Raw genomic sequence first — 18289 nt, 5'->3', positions numbered from 1 at the left:
ATTGTCAAAATCCATTGAAACTATGAAAAAGTAACCAGGGACTTTGGACTTATAAGGCTGGACATACCGAGTACCCAGCAAAAATATTGACCTGGCTCCAGTCACACTTTTGACAGTTCGAACTGCCACCAACTGCCATGTATGAGCGCGTGAAGTAAACCAGCAAAAGCTATTGTTGTGTCACCATTTTCGAGCTCCATATACGTAAAGAATGGAATGGCAGTGAAATCTGCCTGTTTTTCGGTGCCGTCGGGGTCCAGCATTTAACATTGATGGAATGCTGGTAAAATGAGCGCTTAAAAGCCACAAAAACAGTCATTTTGTCACATTAAAATTCAACCTAAGCAGGTTATTGTCCACCACACGTTAATTTAAGGTTAAACTGAGATAATAATCATAATATTCATGTTGATTTCCGGAAATAAATTTTTCGGTTGTCCTCCCTACCATTATTCCATCATTTAATACATTCTCTCGTTCAGGTGAGATGTGGTTGATGAATTGGTCTGATTACTTGTTTTAGATAGATGCTTAGACGGTAGACATCTCAAGGCAGCAGTGGTGCAAGGTCTGCCATGGACTCCGCTTCGACATCTATCAAGCTTTTCTAAGGCCAGCATATTTTCTATTACATAACCGTTTAACTCGTGCGAGTGAAGTGAGGGACAAAGGTTGAAGCCGACGTCTAGGGGGTGGAGCACGTAGTTTACGGACCGCGGACTAGTGAGACCACGGTGGCAATTATGTTGTTCTCTGTAGTGATCATTTCTGTGGCTTTGGTTGTGTTTCTGTTCAAATATTTCACAGGAAACCAAGGACCAAATCCGTTCGGTGTTGATACTCGAGAGCCACTGAAACCACTAGTCACGGATGAGAAAGAAAAAAATAAAGTTCTAAAGCAAGGTGAGTTTCTCAATCTAGTCTGTCTGAACCTCAATGCGGTTTTTGTCGAGTGTAGCAGCAGCGTTAATGTAGCGTAGTGCATCTTGTATCTTATGTTTAGTTATATCCAGGACATCTACGTGGTTAATTCATTTTGCTGCACATGCAACTGTCCATGCACGCTAACCACTTGAATCGCTGTTCCCATGCTAGCCATTTTGGCATTTCCACACGCCCCAAACAATTTTGTTGAGATATTATCGAACATAGGACCTATTTTAAAGAGTATTGTAGTGTATGTTCTAGGTAGTACCCGATTTTCTGGGCATTCCCCATACTATAGCCTACATGACTATTATGAGAGGCATTACAGTTAATGTGTTAGTCTGTTTGATTACTGTGGTCGATGGAGCAATAGCGGTAAACCCTGATCTCGGTGAGTGAGAAGTCTTTCTTTTGACTTTCAGGATTTCTAGCCAGCAAGGTTCCAGAGAACCTAGATGCCATTGTGATCGGCAGTGGGATCGGTGGGTTGGGGCTCGCGGTGCTTCTTGCCAAGGTTGGGAAACGCGTTCTGGTCCTGGAGCAACATGACCGCGCCGGCGGCTGCTGCCACACCTTCACCGAGAAAGGCTTCGAGTTTGACGTTGGTGAGCCCGCCGTGGTGCTGTTTTCCGCAGTGAATTCAGTCCTCCCATTCCTTTTCTCAATTCTCATTCAAGATGCTTTTAACATATTCAATTCACATACAGAATTTTTTTGTATCCATTTAGCATACGTTGTTTTCTCTTCATTGAATTCACGAGATGCCGTCAGGACAAATGATTAACTTTGTGAATTTCCCTACAACACTGGAATGCTCACTTATTTTCTGTTTCCACCTTATTTGTCTGTGCATTGTGCCCCGTTGGTCAATAGGTATCCACTACATTGGGGACCTGCTGGAGCACAAGCCTTTTCGATGTTTTTTGGACCAGCTGACCAACGGGCAGCTGCAGTGGGTGCCCCTGGAAAACCCCTTTGATAAGGTGGTGCTGGGCCCTCCCGAAAACAGACGGGTGTACCCCATCTACAGCGGCAGGGATCGTTTCCCCGAGGAGCTGAAGAAGTGCTTCCCTGGAGAGGAGAAGGCCATCGATAAGTACATGGAGCTCGTCAAGGTACTGCTCGCAAAACCCCACCGTTCTGATCAGCTTCCCTCCAAGTACTGCTCGTGAAGCACCACTGACCGACACAGCTGCTCTCAAAAATGCCACTGACCACAACAGCTATGCTTAATGACAACACTGACCAGAACAGCTATGCTTAATGACAACACTGACCAGAACAGCTTTGCTTAATAACAACACTAACCAGAACAGCTTTGCTTAATAACAACACTGACCAGAACAGCTATGCTTAATGACAACACTGACCAGAACAGCTATGCTTAATGACATCACTGACCAGAATAGCTGCTCTCAAAAATGTCTATGGCTACTTTGTCTGACAAAAGAAAACTTTTATGTGAAGTTTGTGTAAAATGCGCAAAAACATCAGTTTTAGTGGGGGATGTCGGAATCTAAAATGTCTCAGAAGTTTCTACTGGGTTGTTCTGATAGTGCATTTTCCAGTATGAATATGAAATTTTCTTATCCACACTTTATATTAGTCTTTATATTAATGTGCTGCCCTCTGCTACTTTTGGTGTTTCCGTCATTTCCAAGGTCTCTCAGTCACTCTATGCTTTCATGCAGGCTAGGATGAGGTCCAGTGTGACTGTGTAGCATTACTGTGGGAGTCTGAATGCCTTGAACATAAAGGACCATTGTCTGTGACAGTGCTGGAAAACTGTGGGGTTGCCAGATCCCAGTGATGGCAAGGAAATTCCCCTGCAGTAAGCAGTTGGTGCTGGTGGACTTGCTGCCTCATGCACCCCTTTACCCCCTTGTAGACCTGGCAGCAGGCTTGCCCACAAAGCTTATGTTCCTGGCGGTTTTCAATACACATGCTACCATCATTCACCAGTGGCCTCGAATAGGAAGTAATGCATATCTGTGCAGGTTTTTATTTGGGACCGAAAATTTACTGTAGATGTGTCACCAGCGTCTGCCAGCGTTTGCTGTGACATTGTTGGCAACAGGCCTGGTGTCCCAGTGGAAAAAGAATCGTGCTGGGTCTGTGCCAACCACGGTCAGTCTGTGCAACGGTCAGATGCGAAGGCAGTGGGCTGCAGGGCCTCTCCCCTTATCGTGGTGGAGACAATCGCCGTTTACACAGAGAGCCACATGCACTGAACTGTTGCCCTTTGTGTCAGTTATGTGAGTGCGGACTGAGATTGTGATGTCATGTTCTGTGCCTACGAGGCTACCAAGCAGAATTTTATTCATTTTTGAATTAACTTTTTTGGCCCAATGTATTGCTTGAAGTGGTTGGTTGGTTTGCATTCTTTTTCTAGTCTGCATCCAGTGTCCGTGGCAGCATTACACTGGAAATGCACTGCAATTTTAAGCCAGTAAACAGGTGCCACATTAATTGCCACTTTCGCAGGCTGAGATTGGATTGGCATTGCTTGCTTTGCGTGAAAGTGCAAGTGACAGACTGCATGGTAACAGACCTGGGTTCAAATAGTATTTGTTATGGATTAAAATTATTGTCTGCATTTGATTAAGCTTACCTGTTGTACTGGAACAAATGAAATGATCCAAAAAGTGTTAGCCCCACCCATCTGCTCCACCTAGCAGGCTCAAATGCACCAGGCAAGATCAGTAGAGTACAGAAAAGTCTGAGTCCAAATAAAATACTGTTTGAACCCCGGTCTGATCGCAAATGGGAATCGCTACTGCCTAAACTTGTGCTTCCTTTCATTGTTAATATTAATGGACAGCATGGCTGTAGTTGTTAGCAGTGATGGCGGACCTGACACGGGCTGGGCTGCGGTGGGCGTGTTTTGCAGAAAGCGGGCCGTGGTGTTTGGATCCTGGCAATGTTGAAGCTCCTCCCAATGCCCCTGGCCAAGTTCCTGGTTTACACAGGCCTGGCCAATCGGCTCTCTCCGTTCTTCAAGTACGCCTCTCGTAGTTTGACCGAAGTGGTGAACGAGCTGACGGACAACAAGGACCTGAGGGCGGTCTTCTCTTACATCTTCGGCACTTATGGTATGACGCGGCATGTTTCTATTGTTGTTTTTTGTATTTATCAATTTATTGAATTTAAATAAATATTTTCACTCAAACTCGTGTGTCACTGGAACAGAAATAGAAAGTAACAGAATGACTCCGTGTAATGGTCATGTTTTATCATTACACTGATAAGTCATGAGAAAGGTCAATTTCATGTATTACGACAGTGCAGATAATGGTTTGCAACCCCCAGGTGTACCAGAGCCATTGCACTCTTGAACAAGGTCTAAAACCTGAATGAAATGCACTTTTAGAAATGGATGGTGAGTGAAAATATAACCCACATAAGTCACTTTGGATAAAGACATCTCCTAGGCCAGTGGTCCTCACTCTTGGTCCTCGAGAGCCGCAGGGTGTGCTGGCTTCTGTTTTTGCCTTAATATGAGCAGCCCAATTTAGACCCAAGAAACCTGGTGATGTGAGTTAACTAATTAACTGCCTTAATTGCAGATAAGTGCTGTGGAACAACAAATACCAGCGCACCCTGCATTTGTGTTTCCAGCATTGTGCTATAATAGCTGGTTTGCATTTTTCAGGGAACATCCCGAAGGATGCCAGTTTCTCCATGCACAGTCTCCTGGTGTGCCACTACCTGCACGGCGCCTGGTATCCAAAGGGGGGCGCCAGCGAGATCGCCTATCACATGATCCCCATCATCAAGAAGGCCGGGGGGGCGGTGCTGGTGCGTGCTCCCGTGAACCGCATCCTGTTCAACGAGGCCAGAGAGGCGTACGGTACGGCAACGGCTTCCTTTGAGACGGGCTTGTCTGTCTGCGGTGTGATCGCTGTCACGAACTCAGTGCTCAGTCATAGTGTGTGTGTGTCTGCTACTGTATGTCACTGTGCAGTCGTAGTAATGTGTGTGTCTGCTACTGTATGTCACTGTGCAGTCGTAGTAATGTGTGTGTCTGCTACTGTATGTTACTGTGCAGTCGTAGTAATGTGTGTGTGTGCTGATTAATGCCACTGTGCAGTCGTAGTAATGTGTGTGTGTGCTGATTAATGCCACTGTGCAGTCAGAGTAATGTGTGTGTGTGTGCCGATTAATGGCCCTGTGCAGTCAGAGTAATGTGTCTGACTGTATATCCCTGCACAGTCATAGTAATGTCTGTGCTCATTAATGCCACTGTGCAGTCGTAGTAATGTGTGCGCCTTCTGATTTGTTGAATAATTACTCTGTTAAAATGCCAGAGTAATTATTTGGGATGATTTATTTTGACTTTTGTACCACATATTGCTTTGCACCGCAAAATCTGAAAGATGGCCCGAAACAATTGTGGAGAATGGGAGCTGCCAAGATGGGATGAACTGACGGCACTTTCCATGATATTAGTCTCAGTGGCAGCAGTTTTAGAAAGGGTGTTCTGGTCTCCCTGGGTTTCAGGTGTGAGCGTGATGAAGGGGCAGGAGGAAGTGCATGTTCACGCCCCCATGGTGATCTCCGACGCCGGCCTGTTCAACACGTACCAGCAGCTCCTGCCAAAGGAACTGCAGGCTCTTCCTGGTGAGTGCAGCTATGGCCTTGCTTACTGGCAGCAGCTAGTGTCATGCCCACGGTTAGCATTTATGGCCATGAGCAATGGTTGCATAACATCAGATTATTGACCCAGCTGGTAACTCATTACAGGCATTCACAGAGGAGGTAAAATTACTTTAAAACGAAGGGTACTTCCTTCTTTTCTTTTCCTCTTTGGCCATGACCGCATTTACATGGGTACATTTAAAAATGTTTTTTGTTTTTGTCCACGTTTTCCAAAAGTGTCCCGTTCACACTGAAACCCCCAAATGACTAAAAACTCTTGTGGGCATGTTTATTCTATTTCCATAGAAACGCATACATATTCTCTTCAATTTACCATTCTTTTCCATTAAAGAATTCTATCGCCTTAAGTTATAATTGAAGATCTACTTTTAAACATCACATCTATCCACAATGTCACGAGCGAGACAGAAAAGACTTATCTTTCTGGAATGACGGGCGAGTTGTATTACTGGTATTTCTTGTTTTGCCTGTGTGGCACTGCAGCTGTGCAGACACAGTTGGGCATGATGAAGAATGGAGTGGGCGGGCTGAGCATGTTCCTCGGGCTGAACGGCACCAAGGAGGAGCTGGACCTGAAAGCCGACAACTACTGGATCTTCACCGAGAACAATCTGGACGAACTGTGAGCTTCCCTCCCCACTCTCCAAAGCAGAAAAACTCCCTTACATCACAGCTCTGTCATAACTCAGCAAAGATCTGGAAAAAGGCCTTTCCCTTTTATAAGAAACCCTGTCCTTGGACCCCTTCAATAAAACTGGCTACCCTGGTCCTGGGGATCCAGAGATATTCCTGCTTTTTGCTCCATCCAAGCCATAACTGTATTCGTTATTAGGCTTAAAAATGCAGGTTACGTGGGGGAACCATTCAGGCTCTGAATATTAAGACTCTGACTGTCTTAATAATCTGGTGTAATCAAGCTCTGATGCAACTAAAACATATCTGGTGCTCTATGATTAGTAATGCCTGCCCCTCTGTTAGAGACATGAAGAGAGATGAAGGCAAGGTAGAATGCAACATACAGTACAACGTTTATTTGTTACAGTATCCAGAATCCATCCAAGGGCCTGTTATCTATTTCTTAAATAATGTACCAGGTTGCATTTTATCAGAATAATTCAGATAAGACCTACGGCCGCATGTATCAATTCCAGTTCTGTGGAATTGAAACTTTACTTGGCTGAAAACGTAATGGCCTACCCTGTCAGATAGTTGTGTAAGCTGCATGTTGTATGTAGCGTATCCTATCACTACGTTCAGTGATTATACGGTGTTCACCTTATGCCGGCTGTTATGTACGGTACTCCCAAACATCACTGCCCTCGCTGTCTGCCATCAACCAGCTTTCTGTAACGTATACGTTCAGTGCATAGTTTCAGATCATTAATGTACACGTACAATGCATAATTTCAGATCGCCACCAAAAGAGCAGGGGGAAATCACAAATATGCACACCCAACACTGGTAGAAAACAATATGAGTTGTTGCATCTAACAATACCAAAATTTGTTACCAAGGGATTTGATGGATGAGAGATTCTATTATTTTGGTCTTTCGGATAATAGATCTCCCAAAAGCAGTCGAATCTAGAAAAAGCCTTGTTTATGCGGTTCTCTGTTGTTCTCCAAAGAAATGTTTCAGTTGCCTACCTAGCTTCAGAAAGCTTGTTAATTGGCAAGAAGCACTTTTTACTCTTGACTGTTGAGCTGTATGGCCACATGGACATGTTTGTTAGAAAAATATATTGGCACAACTATTACAGTTTATTGTTGTTTTATTCAGAAATTATGCACTGCAGTTTTATGAACTTTTTTTTTCTCATTGATTATGTTTTCGTCACGCTTGTTTTAATGTCAATCCCACTAACTGCCGGCTAGCCCCTGGATTGTAATTGCCAGTATAATTGTGGAGCACTGTACTTGCAAATCTGGCCGGCAGCCTAGGAGGTTGGTGGAGTTATATCCACAGGCATGCCAATTATCCCTATAAGCTCAGAAGGTACACAAAGTGCTTTCAGGCTTCAACAGCAAGACTGAGCCGCCTAGCATTGAGGCCTTCTTCCCTTTCAGGGTGGAAAGCTATATGAACGGAAACAGGGAGGAAGCGGCCAGAAGCATACCCCTGCTATTCGTTGCTTCGCCATCAGCCAAAGACCCGACGTGGGAGAAAAGACAGCCAGGTGAGCCTATGAGATCCGTGTCTCCAGAGCAATATCTAATACAGGGCTGTCAAACTCCAGGTGTGCTCAGTGTTCCCTTCAATTGAAAAGCAGGTTTTGGGTACTAGGCACCTTCTTTACCTAATTAGACTTGAACGAATAACAGAAGTGCTGGAACCAGCAAAGACCTGACCCCTCATCAAATTTTTGTTTGCTACCCAATTTTTAAATAAATGTTTTTGCCACACATGTGGAATAATTGTGTGAATTTGTTTGTATGTGGCGGCACGGATGGTGCAGTGGGTAGCACTGCCGCCTCACTGAAAGGAGGTCCTGGGTTCGTATCCCCGTCGGCCGGGGCCTCTCTGTGCGGAGTTTGCATGTTCTCCCCGTGTCTGCGTGGGTTTCCTCCCACAGTCCAAAGACATGCTGGTTAGGCTGATTTAGAGAGTCTAAATTGCCTGTAGGTATGAGTGTCTGAGTGAATGGTGTGTGTGCCCTGCGATGGACTGGCCACCTGTCCAGGGTGTATTCCTGCCTTTCGCCCAATGTATGCTGGGATAGGCTCCAGCCCCCCTGCGACCCTGTTCAGGATAAGCGGGTTAGGATAATGAATTAATGAATGTTTGTATGTGAACTAGAACATTCTTTTCTGTTCTCCAGGGAAGTCCACTCTGAGCCTGGTCACCATCGCCAAATATGAGTGGTTTGAGGAGTGGAAGGATGGGAAGGTGAACAACAGGGGGACAGACTACAAAGAGCTGAAGGAGACCTTCATCAATACTATTGTCGACACGGTGGTCCAGATCTACCCCAACCTAAAGGACAGGGTTAGAATTGCCCCATTACCTTACATCTGGGCTTCCCAATCCTGATGTACCATCCTTGAAGGTTTTCCTTCCAACCCTAACAAAGCACACCTCGTTCAACAGCTAGAGCAGAGGTCAGCAACCCAGGTCCTTGAGAGCCACAGGGTGTGCTGGCTTTCATTGTTACTTGGCATTAATTGATCAAAGAAAGCCGTTTATTACACAGTTAACTCACCTCACCTGGTTTCTTGCGTCTGAATCGGTTGCTTATTGTAAGGTGGAGACGAAAGCCAGCACACCCTGCGGCTCTCCAGGACCAGGGTTGCCGACCCCTGAGCTTGAGATTTTGATCAGCTGTGATTTGTTACAGTTGGAGTGAAAACCAACAGGATGGTACATCTCCAGGAATAGGGCTGGGAAGCCCTGCCTTACTGTACTATGAGCCTGAACAGGCCTTCAGGCAGACAGACAGAGGTCACCAACCCTGGTCCTGGACAGCTACTGGGTCTGCTGGTTTTTGTTTTCACCTTAAAATCAGCACCCTGTTGAGACCCAGGTAACCAGGTGAGGTGAGTTAACTCTGTAATCATCTGCTCTAATTGATTAATTAAGTGCAGAGTAACAGCGAAAACCAGCAGACCCAGTAGCTCTCCAGGGTCAGGGTTGGAGACCACTGCCTTAAAGGTACAATAGGTAATTTTGGACTTCTCACAGTCAAGAGAGGAATAGCTGCAACAAAAACCTTCAAACCACAGCACTGTTTATCCCTCCCCCTTCTTTGTAAACAGACTGATATTGAAACGCCATTGGCTGTGGCAGTTATAACCAATTTTCAACAAATGAGCTTGAATTATTGTACAGTTATGCAATGTTTTGGTATAGAGTGTTTTGGTACTTTTCTGGGCTGTCAACTGTATATTTTGAAACCCAAATTTAAGGACTATAAACACAGGCAGAGTCAAAATGACAGTGAGCCGTTTTCAATTATAGGAAGGGATTTGCAATGATCTTTTAACAATTGTACCTTTAATATAACCCAGAGAATCCTCATTACTGGTCCTGGAGAGCCACAGGTGTGCTGGCTTTTGTTGTTACTCACTACTTAACTGTGTAATCAACTGCTTTAATTGATCAATTAACTTGCCTCATCTGGTTTCTTGGGTCTGAATCGGTTGCTGATACTAGGGCAAAAACAAAAACCAGCGTAACCTGCGGCTCTCCAGGACCAGGAGCGATGACCACTGCCTTGAGATAAGCTCACGATCAGTCACAACGCCATGCCTTCCCTTCTTTGGTGCAGATTGAGTACGTTGACGTGGGGACTCCGATAACGAACACGCACTACATCGCTGCTCCGCGCGGGGAGATCTACGGCTGCGACCACGGCACGGCTCGCTTCAGCCCCAATCTCAACGCCACCATCCGGCCCCAGACTCCCCTGAAGAACCTCTACCTCACAGGTGGGTCCAGAGAAGCTCCGGTCCTGGAGGGCCACAGTGTTTGCTGGTTCTTGGTGCATTTCAGCACCAGTGATTTCAGTCATTGGTTGGCTTAAGGTGTCAACACGCCTTTGTTCTCAAAGCCTTAATTGGCTGGTGGTTGAACGGAAAACCCAAATACCTGCAGACCCTTTGGCCCTCCAGGTAAAGCACTAATATAGAATGTCTTAGCAGCAAGAAAGTTATATTTTAAGATAGTTCTTGACAATGTCAGATTGTCTGTTTCGACATACGTTTAAATTGTTTTAAGGGTTTGTGAGCAGTGAAAGTCACATGTTCTGTGTTTTTGTGTGTGTGTGTGTGCGCGTGTGTGCGCGTGTGTGTGCGCGTGTTTGTGTGTGCATGTGCACGCGTGTGTGTTTGTGTGTGTTTGTGTGTGTGCTCGTGTGTGTGTGTGTTTGTGTGTGTGCTCCTGTTTGTGTGTGCGTGTGCGCGCGCGCGTGTACAGGTCAGGATGTCTTCGTGTGCGGCTTCGCGGGGGCTCTGGCTGGGGCCCTCACCTGCGGATCTGTCATCCTCAACCGAAATCTGCACCTTGACACCATCGCCCTGGCCAAAAGTCTTAACAACAGCAAACACAAAAAGAAGCTGTAGTCTGCAAGCACTTTCCGGAAAGATCTCCACAAAAACATCCCCTGCCACGTGGACTCATGAGCCCTCCTGTTCATGTGTTACTGGTCCGTCTTCTGAAGGGAGCAGCAACTACATTTTTGCAGTTTAATAATGCATTAATGGCACTTACCATTAACCCTTCTTCCTCACTCTATGAAGAGAGACCACTAAATTGGATTCATATTTTTCAGTATATTTTCTAAAACAACTACAGTTGCTGTATGTTATTCACAGGTAATGCACGCAAGTACATTTTTTTCCCCTTATGCATAGGGCTTGGCAATATAGCCTAAAATAGTTAACGCAATGTTTTTATTTTAGTCGGTTAAATGTAAAATCAAATAATGCTCTATGGAAATATATATATATGTATCTGGCTTCGGAATCAATGTAAAATGAAAGATAAAATTAATTGGTGGCGAAATACTAAAGTATTATCTTAAACAGAACCAACAAGCTGATATGCAAATAAGATTATTTTAAATGGAAACAAGCTCACATTCTGTGATGAATGCGCTTACAGTGCAGTCTACGTGTATTTGGACAGTGGTACAATTTATGCTCTTTTGGCTCTGTACTCCAGCACATTGGATTGGATTAAATGAAATCATGAAGTGAATGTGCCAACTGTCAGCTTTAATTTTTAGTATTCACATTAATATCGGTAGTCGTCCCCCCCCATTTTAGGGGACCAAAAGTTATTGGACAGTTATGGAACAAACATGTCAATTGAAAGTTTGGTGTCAGTGCAGCACCGCCAAGTTTCCTAGCTGGTTCATTGCCATTGTACCCTCGAATAAGGCACTTCATTAAAAATATGAAGTTGTGTACATGGGTTGTATGTAAAGAATGCAGTTTGTGTTAGCTGCTCTAGATATGAATGTCTACCAAATACCTAAATTGTAAATATAGGTTAATGGCATAAAGAATATAGCAAATGGCAGCTAGCCCATTGACCAAGAGATCCGCCAGCATGCACAAGTTCAAAGAAAGCATAGCCTTGGTGTGGCTCTTGCGGTGTTTTTGCTTGACATCAGCGAGTTAACATGGGAAAGGGAGCACGCTTGCCTTGCCCTTGGAGGCTACACTCTCCTCTACCCATGAAGAGAAGCAGATTTCCTGCTCAGCGCGAGTGCTCATTCTGAGCATTTCAACAACATGCAAGCTATGAGAATAGACACAACTGGGCCCAAGAGTACTGCATCAGAAATAACTTGAATGTTTATTGTTCTCATGGCAATTTTGATTGTGATTGAGATTGTTTCACAGCCTAACTCGTCCTCCACGTGCTATATCCCGGAAACGTATTCAGCTTGACGGCTGACAGCTTGCCAGTCGATGGGATGGGAGGAGCGAACTGAGTAGCAGGTTGGTGGATGCGGATGTGTACTCGGCCTGTAGCGTAGTGGTTAAGGTAAAGGACTGGGACACGCAAGGTCGGTGGTTCTAATCCGCTGTAGGCACAATAAGATCTGCACAGCCGTTGGGCCCTTGAGCAAGGCCCTTAACCCTGCATTGCTCCAGGGGAGGACTGTCTCCTGCTTAGTCTAATCAACTGTACGTCACTGGATAAGAGCATCTGCCAAATGCCATTAATGTAATGTAATGCACTGGAAGAGCCGTGTGGTCAGATCATCATGATGTGGCAGAATCCTCTGACCACTTGCCTTGGAAAATTTCTACTTCTGTACTTTTTACAGCTTTACTTTGTGTCTTTGTGGAATGTACCCTAGAATATTTCACATCAGACCTGAATTCTTTCTATTATTTAATATATATAATTTAACTCTCGTATTAAGAGCTTCAAGAAGGGATAGATTGTGCATGAGGCTATAAATAATAATGATAATAATAACATATCCTGAATAAAGATAATTTCTTCCAAACCTTGGTTTTGACACATTGATAAAATGTGATTTCATTTAAGGATGATTGCCTTTCTTGTCTTTTGTCAGTTCCTGCAAAGTAAATTTACATTTTCATTTTCTGTGTTATATTTGCATAATGGTACATGCCTTTATGTTTGTAGGATCGGTGTTTTCCCTCTATAATTTCATTGACTCATGCTTTGCGCCTGGGTTAAATGCCTTTAGTTTGAGCAGATATGTGATGCTTGACCTTTTTTTTTTTGTATATACCTTTTCAGTAACTTGCTCATTGCTATTAAACACTAAACCAAACACTGCTGTGAGGTTGTTGTTTTTAATCAGGCAGTGGCGAAACGTCTCCGTCTGCGACGCTCTTCATTCGATTTCCTGATAAACATGCCTAGAAATTCCAGTTCCTTAAAGTGGTCACGATAGTGTGCCTTCAGAGTTGCTTGAAAGAATGTTCATGGAAATGGCTGCTTTATGTGCCATAATAATGTTTTGTGTGTAGACCTATATAGCCTTTTATCTTTCGATGCATTCCTTATTATTCGCTAGATGTGAATGTAATTTTCTGTAAGTACGCAATTCTGTGACCGTGTCTAAATCGGCACTCTTGCCTCGTATTGGGTATAGTATATTCAATAGTAGGTACGTGAGGCAGTGTCTATTCAATATCGACTCCACTGTCTCGTCAACTTTTAAATGAAATCACTTATGTTCAGAAAATGATTCTGTTTTATTTGGTGTTAAATTGATTAAATAAATTTTCAATTAAAATGTAATATTTCATGTTTTTTCTCAGTTTGAACCTCCAGTTAGATCAGTAATAAAACGTATAAAAACGATATCAAGCAATGGAGGAGAGTGTCAATCATTTAATTAGTTGGTCAGACTCAAAGTAAATCAAAAGTGCGTGGGAACAGAACAGTGTGCATGCGTAGAGCACGTGAAAGTGACGTTCTGACTCATGCAACCCCTGCTGTCAGATAGGATGGGAATGGAGAGGAATTTGATTAGCTGAGGACTGGAGCCCTAGGCAACGGTACATGCGCATCCATAATGACCCAAACTCATACTGCTGAAAAGGCAGTTTGAGCTCGAAGTTAATGGCAGCGCTTTCTACCCAGGTATTGTTTTCATTTCAATTGACAATGTGAATATCCATGATAAAGTTACACAATTCTGTATATTTTAGAATAAATAAATACAAATACATGCATCGTTTCAATAAGTTTTGCCGACAGCAAATATGGTCTTTGCTGGCCAGATATTGCTAAAATACTGCAAATTGTGATCTGGAAATAGGTGGATATACCGAAGTTCATCTTGGCCTGCAATGGTCCAGATAATTTAGCTACCATTTTAACATTACTGGCGATGTTAACGCTGCGTTCTTGCAAATTTGTTCAGTCAAATTATATAACGTGCTTGTTAACAACACGGTTTTAGCACGACACTAACTAGTAGCTACCATACTGCCCGAAATACCATCTAGCTTTTTAAGCTAACAAAAGCCTATCTTGTGTAACATGAAAAATTAGCTTGATGACTGCACTGGGAAGGCTGGAAACAAGCCTGCTAGCTAGAAAATGTAACCTGAAGTTTGAGGCAGACATGCCGTATTTTCATAGATCGGTCCTGCCAGCTGGTGCCATCTTCCTAGTTGCCATACATTGCTAAAAGTGGCCTCCGCAAATGGTGGTTGAAATTGATAATCGCTTTGGCGGATACCAAGTCAAACACTGAGCTCTGTTCTATGCGTCCATGCAGTTGTGAAAACATGGACGTCTACATCTGCCCTGCTACTGATGATTATGAAATATTGGTGGAAATCGGAGAGGGCGCTTATGGCAAAGTGTACAAAGGCAGAGAGACAAGGGGCAAGCAACGCCTCGTTGCACTGAAGAAGCTGAATATACCAAACGCCCCAGAGACCGGTATCCCTGCATTCATGATCCGGGAGGTGGCGCTGTTGCGAAAAACTGAGTGCTTCAACCACCCAAATATCGTGAAGTAAGCAAATAACTAACCATTTTTTATTACTGTTTAGACTACAGGATGTGTAAACACTCAACAGTTACTACTTTCAGTTAGACTCGTGGTTTTGGCCAGTTGCATTCCTAATTTGTCTTCTTGCACGTATTCAAAAGCTCATTAGAGTACAGAAGTCTGACCTCAAAACCATAATTTAAGAAATATTTTTACAATTTTTGTAACAGTTCCTATATTAAGTCTTTAAAATAAAGTATGTATTGTTGTTGCTCTTGTTGTTTTTGTTGTTATTATGGAGCCATTTTGTACACCTATCTCCTACAGTTTTAATACTTCATACCTAAAGCACAAAAAGCTCCCATTGAAATTAATGGTGGAATGTTGTGATGTTGTGAATCTTGTGATGTCACAATTCCCTCTGCCCACTTGCAGCTGAATTATTGCCTCTGTGCCTACTTTCATTGCACCAAATGGTTTGCATTATGCAAATAGCACCTGAAAGCACCTCTCTAATAGGTTGTTATGAAGGCATAACAACCGCCTAGTAACACCTTACCAACCACCTTGTATGACTCCATCAACTACCTGGCAACCATATAGTAACACAGCAACCACCTAGTACAGGGGTCGGCAACCCTGGTCCTGGAGAGCCGCAGGGTGTGCTGGCTTTCGTTGTTACTTGGCATTAATTGATCAATGAAAGCCGTTGATTACACAGTTAACTCACCTCACCTGGTTTCTTGGGTCTGAATCGGTCGCTTATTTTAGGGTGGAGACGAAAGCCAGCACACCCTGCGGCTCTCCAGGACCAGGGTTGCTGACCCCTGACCTAGTATCACCTTACCATCTAGCTAGTAAGACACTAGCAACCACATAGTAACACCCTCGTAACACCTTAGCGACCACCTGGCAACCACTGAGTTAGACCCCTAGCAACTGCCTAATAACATAGCCACTGCCTAGCAACCACCTAGTAAGACCCTACCAATCTTGTATGTCCCCAGCTACTACATGGCAACCATATAGTAACGCCCTAGCAATCACCTAATAAGACCCTGTTTACACCCTAGTGACCACCTAGCCGAACAACTGGCAAAAAACTACCAAGTTCACCCAAACAACTACACAGTAAGACCCTACCAACCTCATAGTAACACCCTACCAACCACCTAGTAACACGCTAGCAACCACATAGTAAGAAAATAGCAACTACCTAGTAATACCTAGTAACCACCAAGCAACCACCAAATACACCAGATACACCTTACCACTGCCTAGTTAGACCCTAACATCCACTCAGTAACAACATGGCAACCAGCTAGCAAGATACTAGCAGCCACATAGTAACATCTGAGCAACTACCTAGTAACACCCTAATGACCACCTAGTATACCCTAGCATCCTCCAAGCAACCAAGTACACCCTAGAAACTACCTAGTAACACCTAAGCAAGCACCTAATACACCTTACCAACTACCCAGTAAGAACTTAGCAAATGTCTAGTATCACCCTAGCAACCAGCCAGTAACACCCTGGCAACCACCTAGTATACCCTAGCCAACCATATTTACATGTAGGCTATGTACATGTAAATATTAACTAGTCTATGCAAATATAGCATGTCAACTCTGATGTTACTTTTCTGTAGGTTGCTAAATGTAGCCGCCATACTCCGGAATCGAACTTTGGACTTAACATTGGTTTTCGAGTACATTGATCAAGACTTGACAACATTCCTTGCGTCAGCCCCAGAGAGCGGGCTGTGTGTGGAAAAAATTAAAGTGAGTCTTCAGTCTTATCTAAACTCTGCTTAGCTCAAATAGTTCTCTACTCAACGCTTAATGCAACCATATTTTTTCATGAACTGATATTCATCATTTATAATATTTCAGACACAACAGAACAGTACATTTATTTTTTAAGCTGACTGTAGATATTTACTGGAGTGTGACTAAGTGTAACCATGTGCTCCTTCCTGTCTGAGCAGGATGTGATGCGGCAGCTGTTGAGTGGGCTGGATTTTCTCCACACCAATATGCTGGTGCATCGCGACCTGAAGCCAGACAATGTCCTGGTCAGCAGTCGCGGGGAGGTGAAGATCGCCGATTTTGGACTGGCCCGAATCTACAGCCATCAGATTGCTCTCACACCCTGTGTAAGTTCATGGCTGTTTCCAAGTGTCATTTTATAGTAGGATTTCATCATTAGTAATCCCTTGGATTTCATTCAGTTTCACCATACACGTAAAGTACCTGTGTGTGTGCATGCTCATGTTCATGGTTGTTTGTGTGTGTGTGTGTGTGTGTGTGTGTGTGTGTGTGTGTGTGTGTTCATGTTCATGTTCATGTTCATATTCATGTTCATGTTCATGTTCATGGTTGTGTATGTTCATGTTCATGGTTGTGTGTGTGTGTGTGTGTGTGTTCATGTTCACGGTTATGTGTGTGTGTGTAGGTGGTGACGTTGTGGTACAGGGCCCCAGAGGTGCTCCTGCACTCAGTCTACATGCCCTCTGTGGACATGTGGAGCGCTGGCTGCATCTTTGCCGAGCTCTTCCTCCTCAGGTAGGGACGCCACCTGGCTGACGGTCACTGTGGGAAAATGAGCGCCTTAGAATAGAATAGAATAGAATACAATTTGAAAAGCTTTATTGCGAATTAAATTTACATGAGCGTGAAATTGTCCTGAGGCCCTCTGGCTTGCTTGGTAAAATAATAAAAACAGACACTGATGCGAAAATACAAAAGACCAGTGTGTAATTCACTTTTTCATTCATCAATTAAGTTCTGAATGAAAGTAACAACAAAAAACCAGCACACTGCAGCTCTTGAGGACCAGGAGTGAGGACCACTGCACTAGACTGTATATGACTGTATGAGTCTTAACAGGCCCTTGTTGAGGACTGATACGATAGATAATAATATGTTTTTACGAGCCAGCGCTTCCTGTGTACTGGAGGGGTAATCTCCATGTGCGTGATTCTCCCGCTCCAACGCAGGCCCCTGTTCCGCGAGTTCTCAGAGGCGCGGCTGCTGCAGAAGATCTTTGAGTGAGTATCCGCCGGTCCTCCGTCATGACGTCGAAAAGGCATACATTCCCCATGATGCTCAGCTGCTGCATTTCCCCGTTATTTCCTGTCTATCAGAGTCATCGGTCTGCCCAGGGAGGAGGACTGGCCAGCGGCGAGCCCCGTGCCTTACTCCTCAACCTGGGGAATGGGCGCGGGATCACCCCACTTGCTCCCCAGCCTGAGCCAGCAGGAGAACGACCTGCTTAGCGTAGGCACAAATAGTTCCACTTGGCGTGTTTTGTTTTGGGGGTTTTTTTGGGGGGGGGGGTTGCACTTCGCAGTAAATAGTATATGTTTAAATTCTAATTATTTATTCTAATTATTACTTTATAATCCACATAGCAAGGGAAATGTTGTTTTCCACAATCTAACCTTGAAAAAAAGATTTTTGGCATACAACTGACAGCCAGCTAATCCTCCCAGGAATTAAACGACACAGAAATACAGTTAGCTTAACTGCTGTTCAACTGCTGGCTTAATGCTAACAATAATGGAAAACCCCTTAGATATGCTACAATAATTAGCATGTCCCTAAGTCCTGGGCACGTTTGGCCTGTGTGCTTTCTAATGGTTTGAGGGGAAGGCGGGTTGACATTTTACATTTCTGTTTCCTGCAGCAGTGTCTGGTGTTCAACCCCGCTAAGAGGATCTCAGCTTCCAGGGCCTTGGCCCACTCTTTCCTGATTGGACCCTGA

General features: G+C 44.1%; 2 protein-coding genes across 2 annotated transcripts; both read left to right on the top strand.

Moving 5' to 3' along the window:
* The first annotated feature begins 672 nt into the window (after positions 1-672).
* LOC133114514 (all-trans-retinol 13,14-reductase-like) lies at positions 673-12841 on the top strand. The gene is made up of 11 exons (XM_061223985.1): positions 673-903; positions 1350-1532; positions 1801-2042; positions 3818-4019; positions 4580-4777; positions 5428-5547; positions 6070-6208; positions 7653-7762; positions 8405-8571; positions 9851-10010; positions 10498-12841. Exons 1-11 carry the CDS (start codon positions 744-746, stop codon positions 10641-10643), a joined length of 1827 nt encoding a protein of 608 aa, XP_061079969.1. The 5' UTR covers positions 673-743; the 3' UTR covers positions 10644-12841.
* Positions 12842-13640: 799 nt separating this feature from the next.
* Positions 13641-18289, top strand: cdk21 (cyclin-dependent kinase 21). Its single transcript, XM_061223326.1, has 8 exons — positions 13641-13659; positions 14303-14545; positions 16173-16305; positions 16512-16679; positions 16979-17088; positions 17523-17573; positions 17670-17802; positions 18212-18289. Exons 2-8 carry the CDS (start codon positions 14313-14315, stop codon positions 18287-18289), a joined length of 906 nt encoding a protein of 301 aa, XP_061079310.1. The 5' UTR covers positions 13641-13659; positions 14303-14312.

Source organism: Conger conger, chromosome 16 (assembly GCF_963514075.1).
Source record: "Conger conger chromosome 16, fConCon1.1, whole genome shotgun sequence".
Lineage (NCBI taxonomy): Eukaryota > Metazoa > Chordata > Actinopteri > Anguilliformes > Congridae > Conger > Conger conger.
The sequence above is the reverse complement of the archived record's forward strand: the minus strand, read 5'-3'. Positions and strand labels throughout refer to the sequence as shown.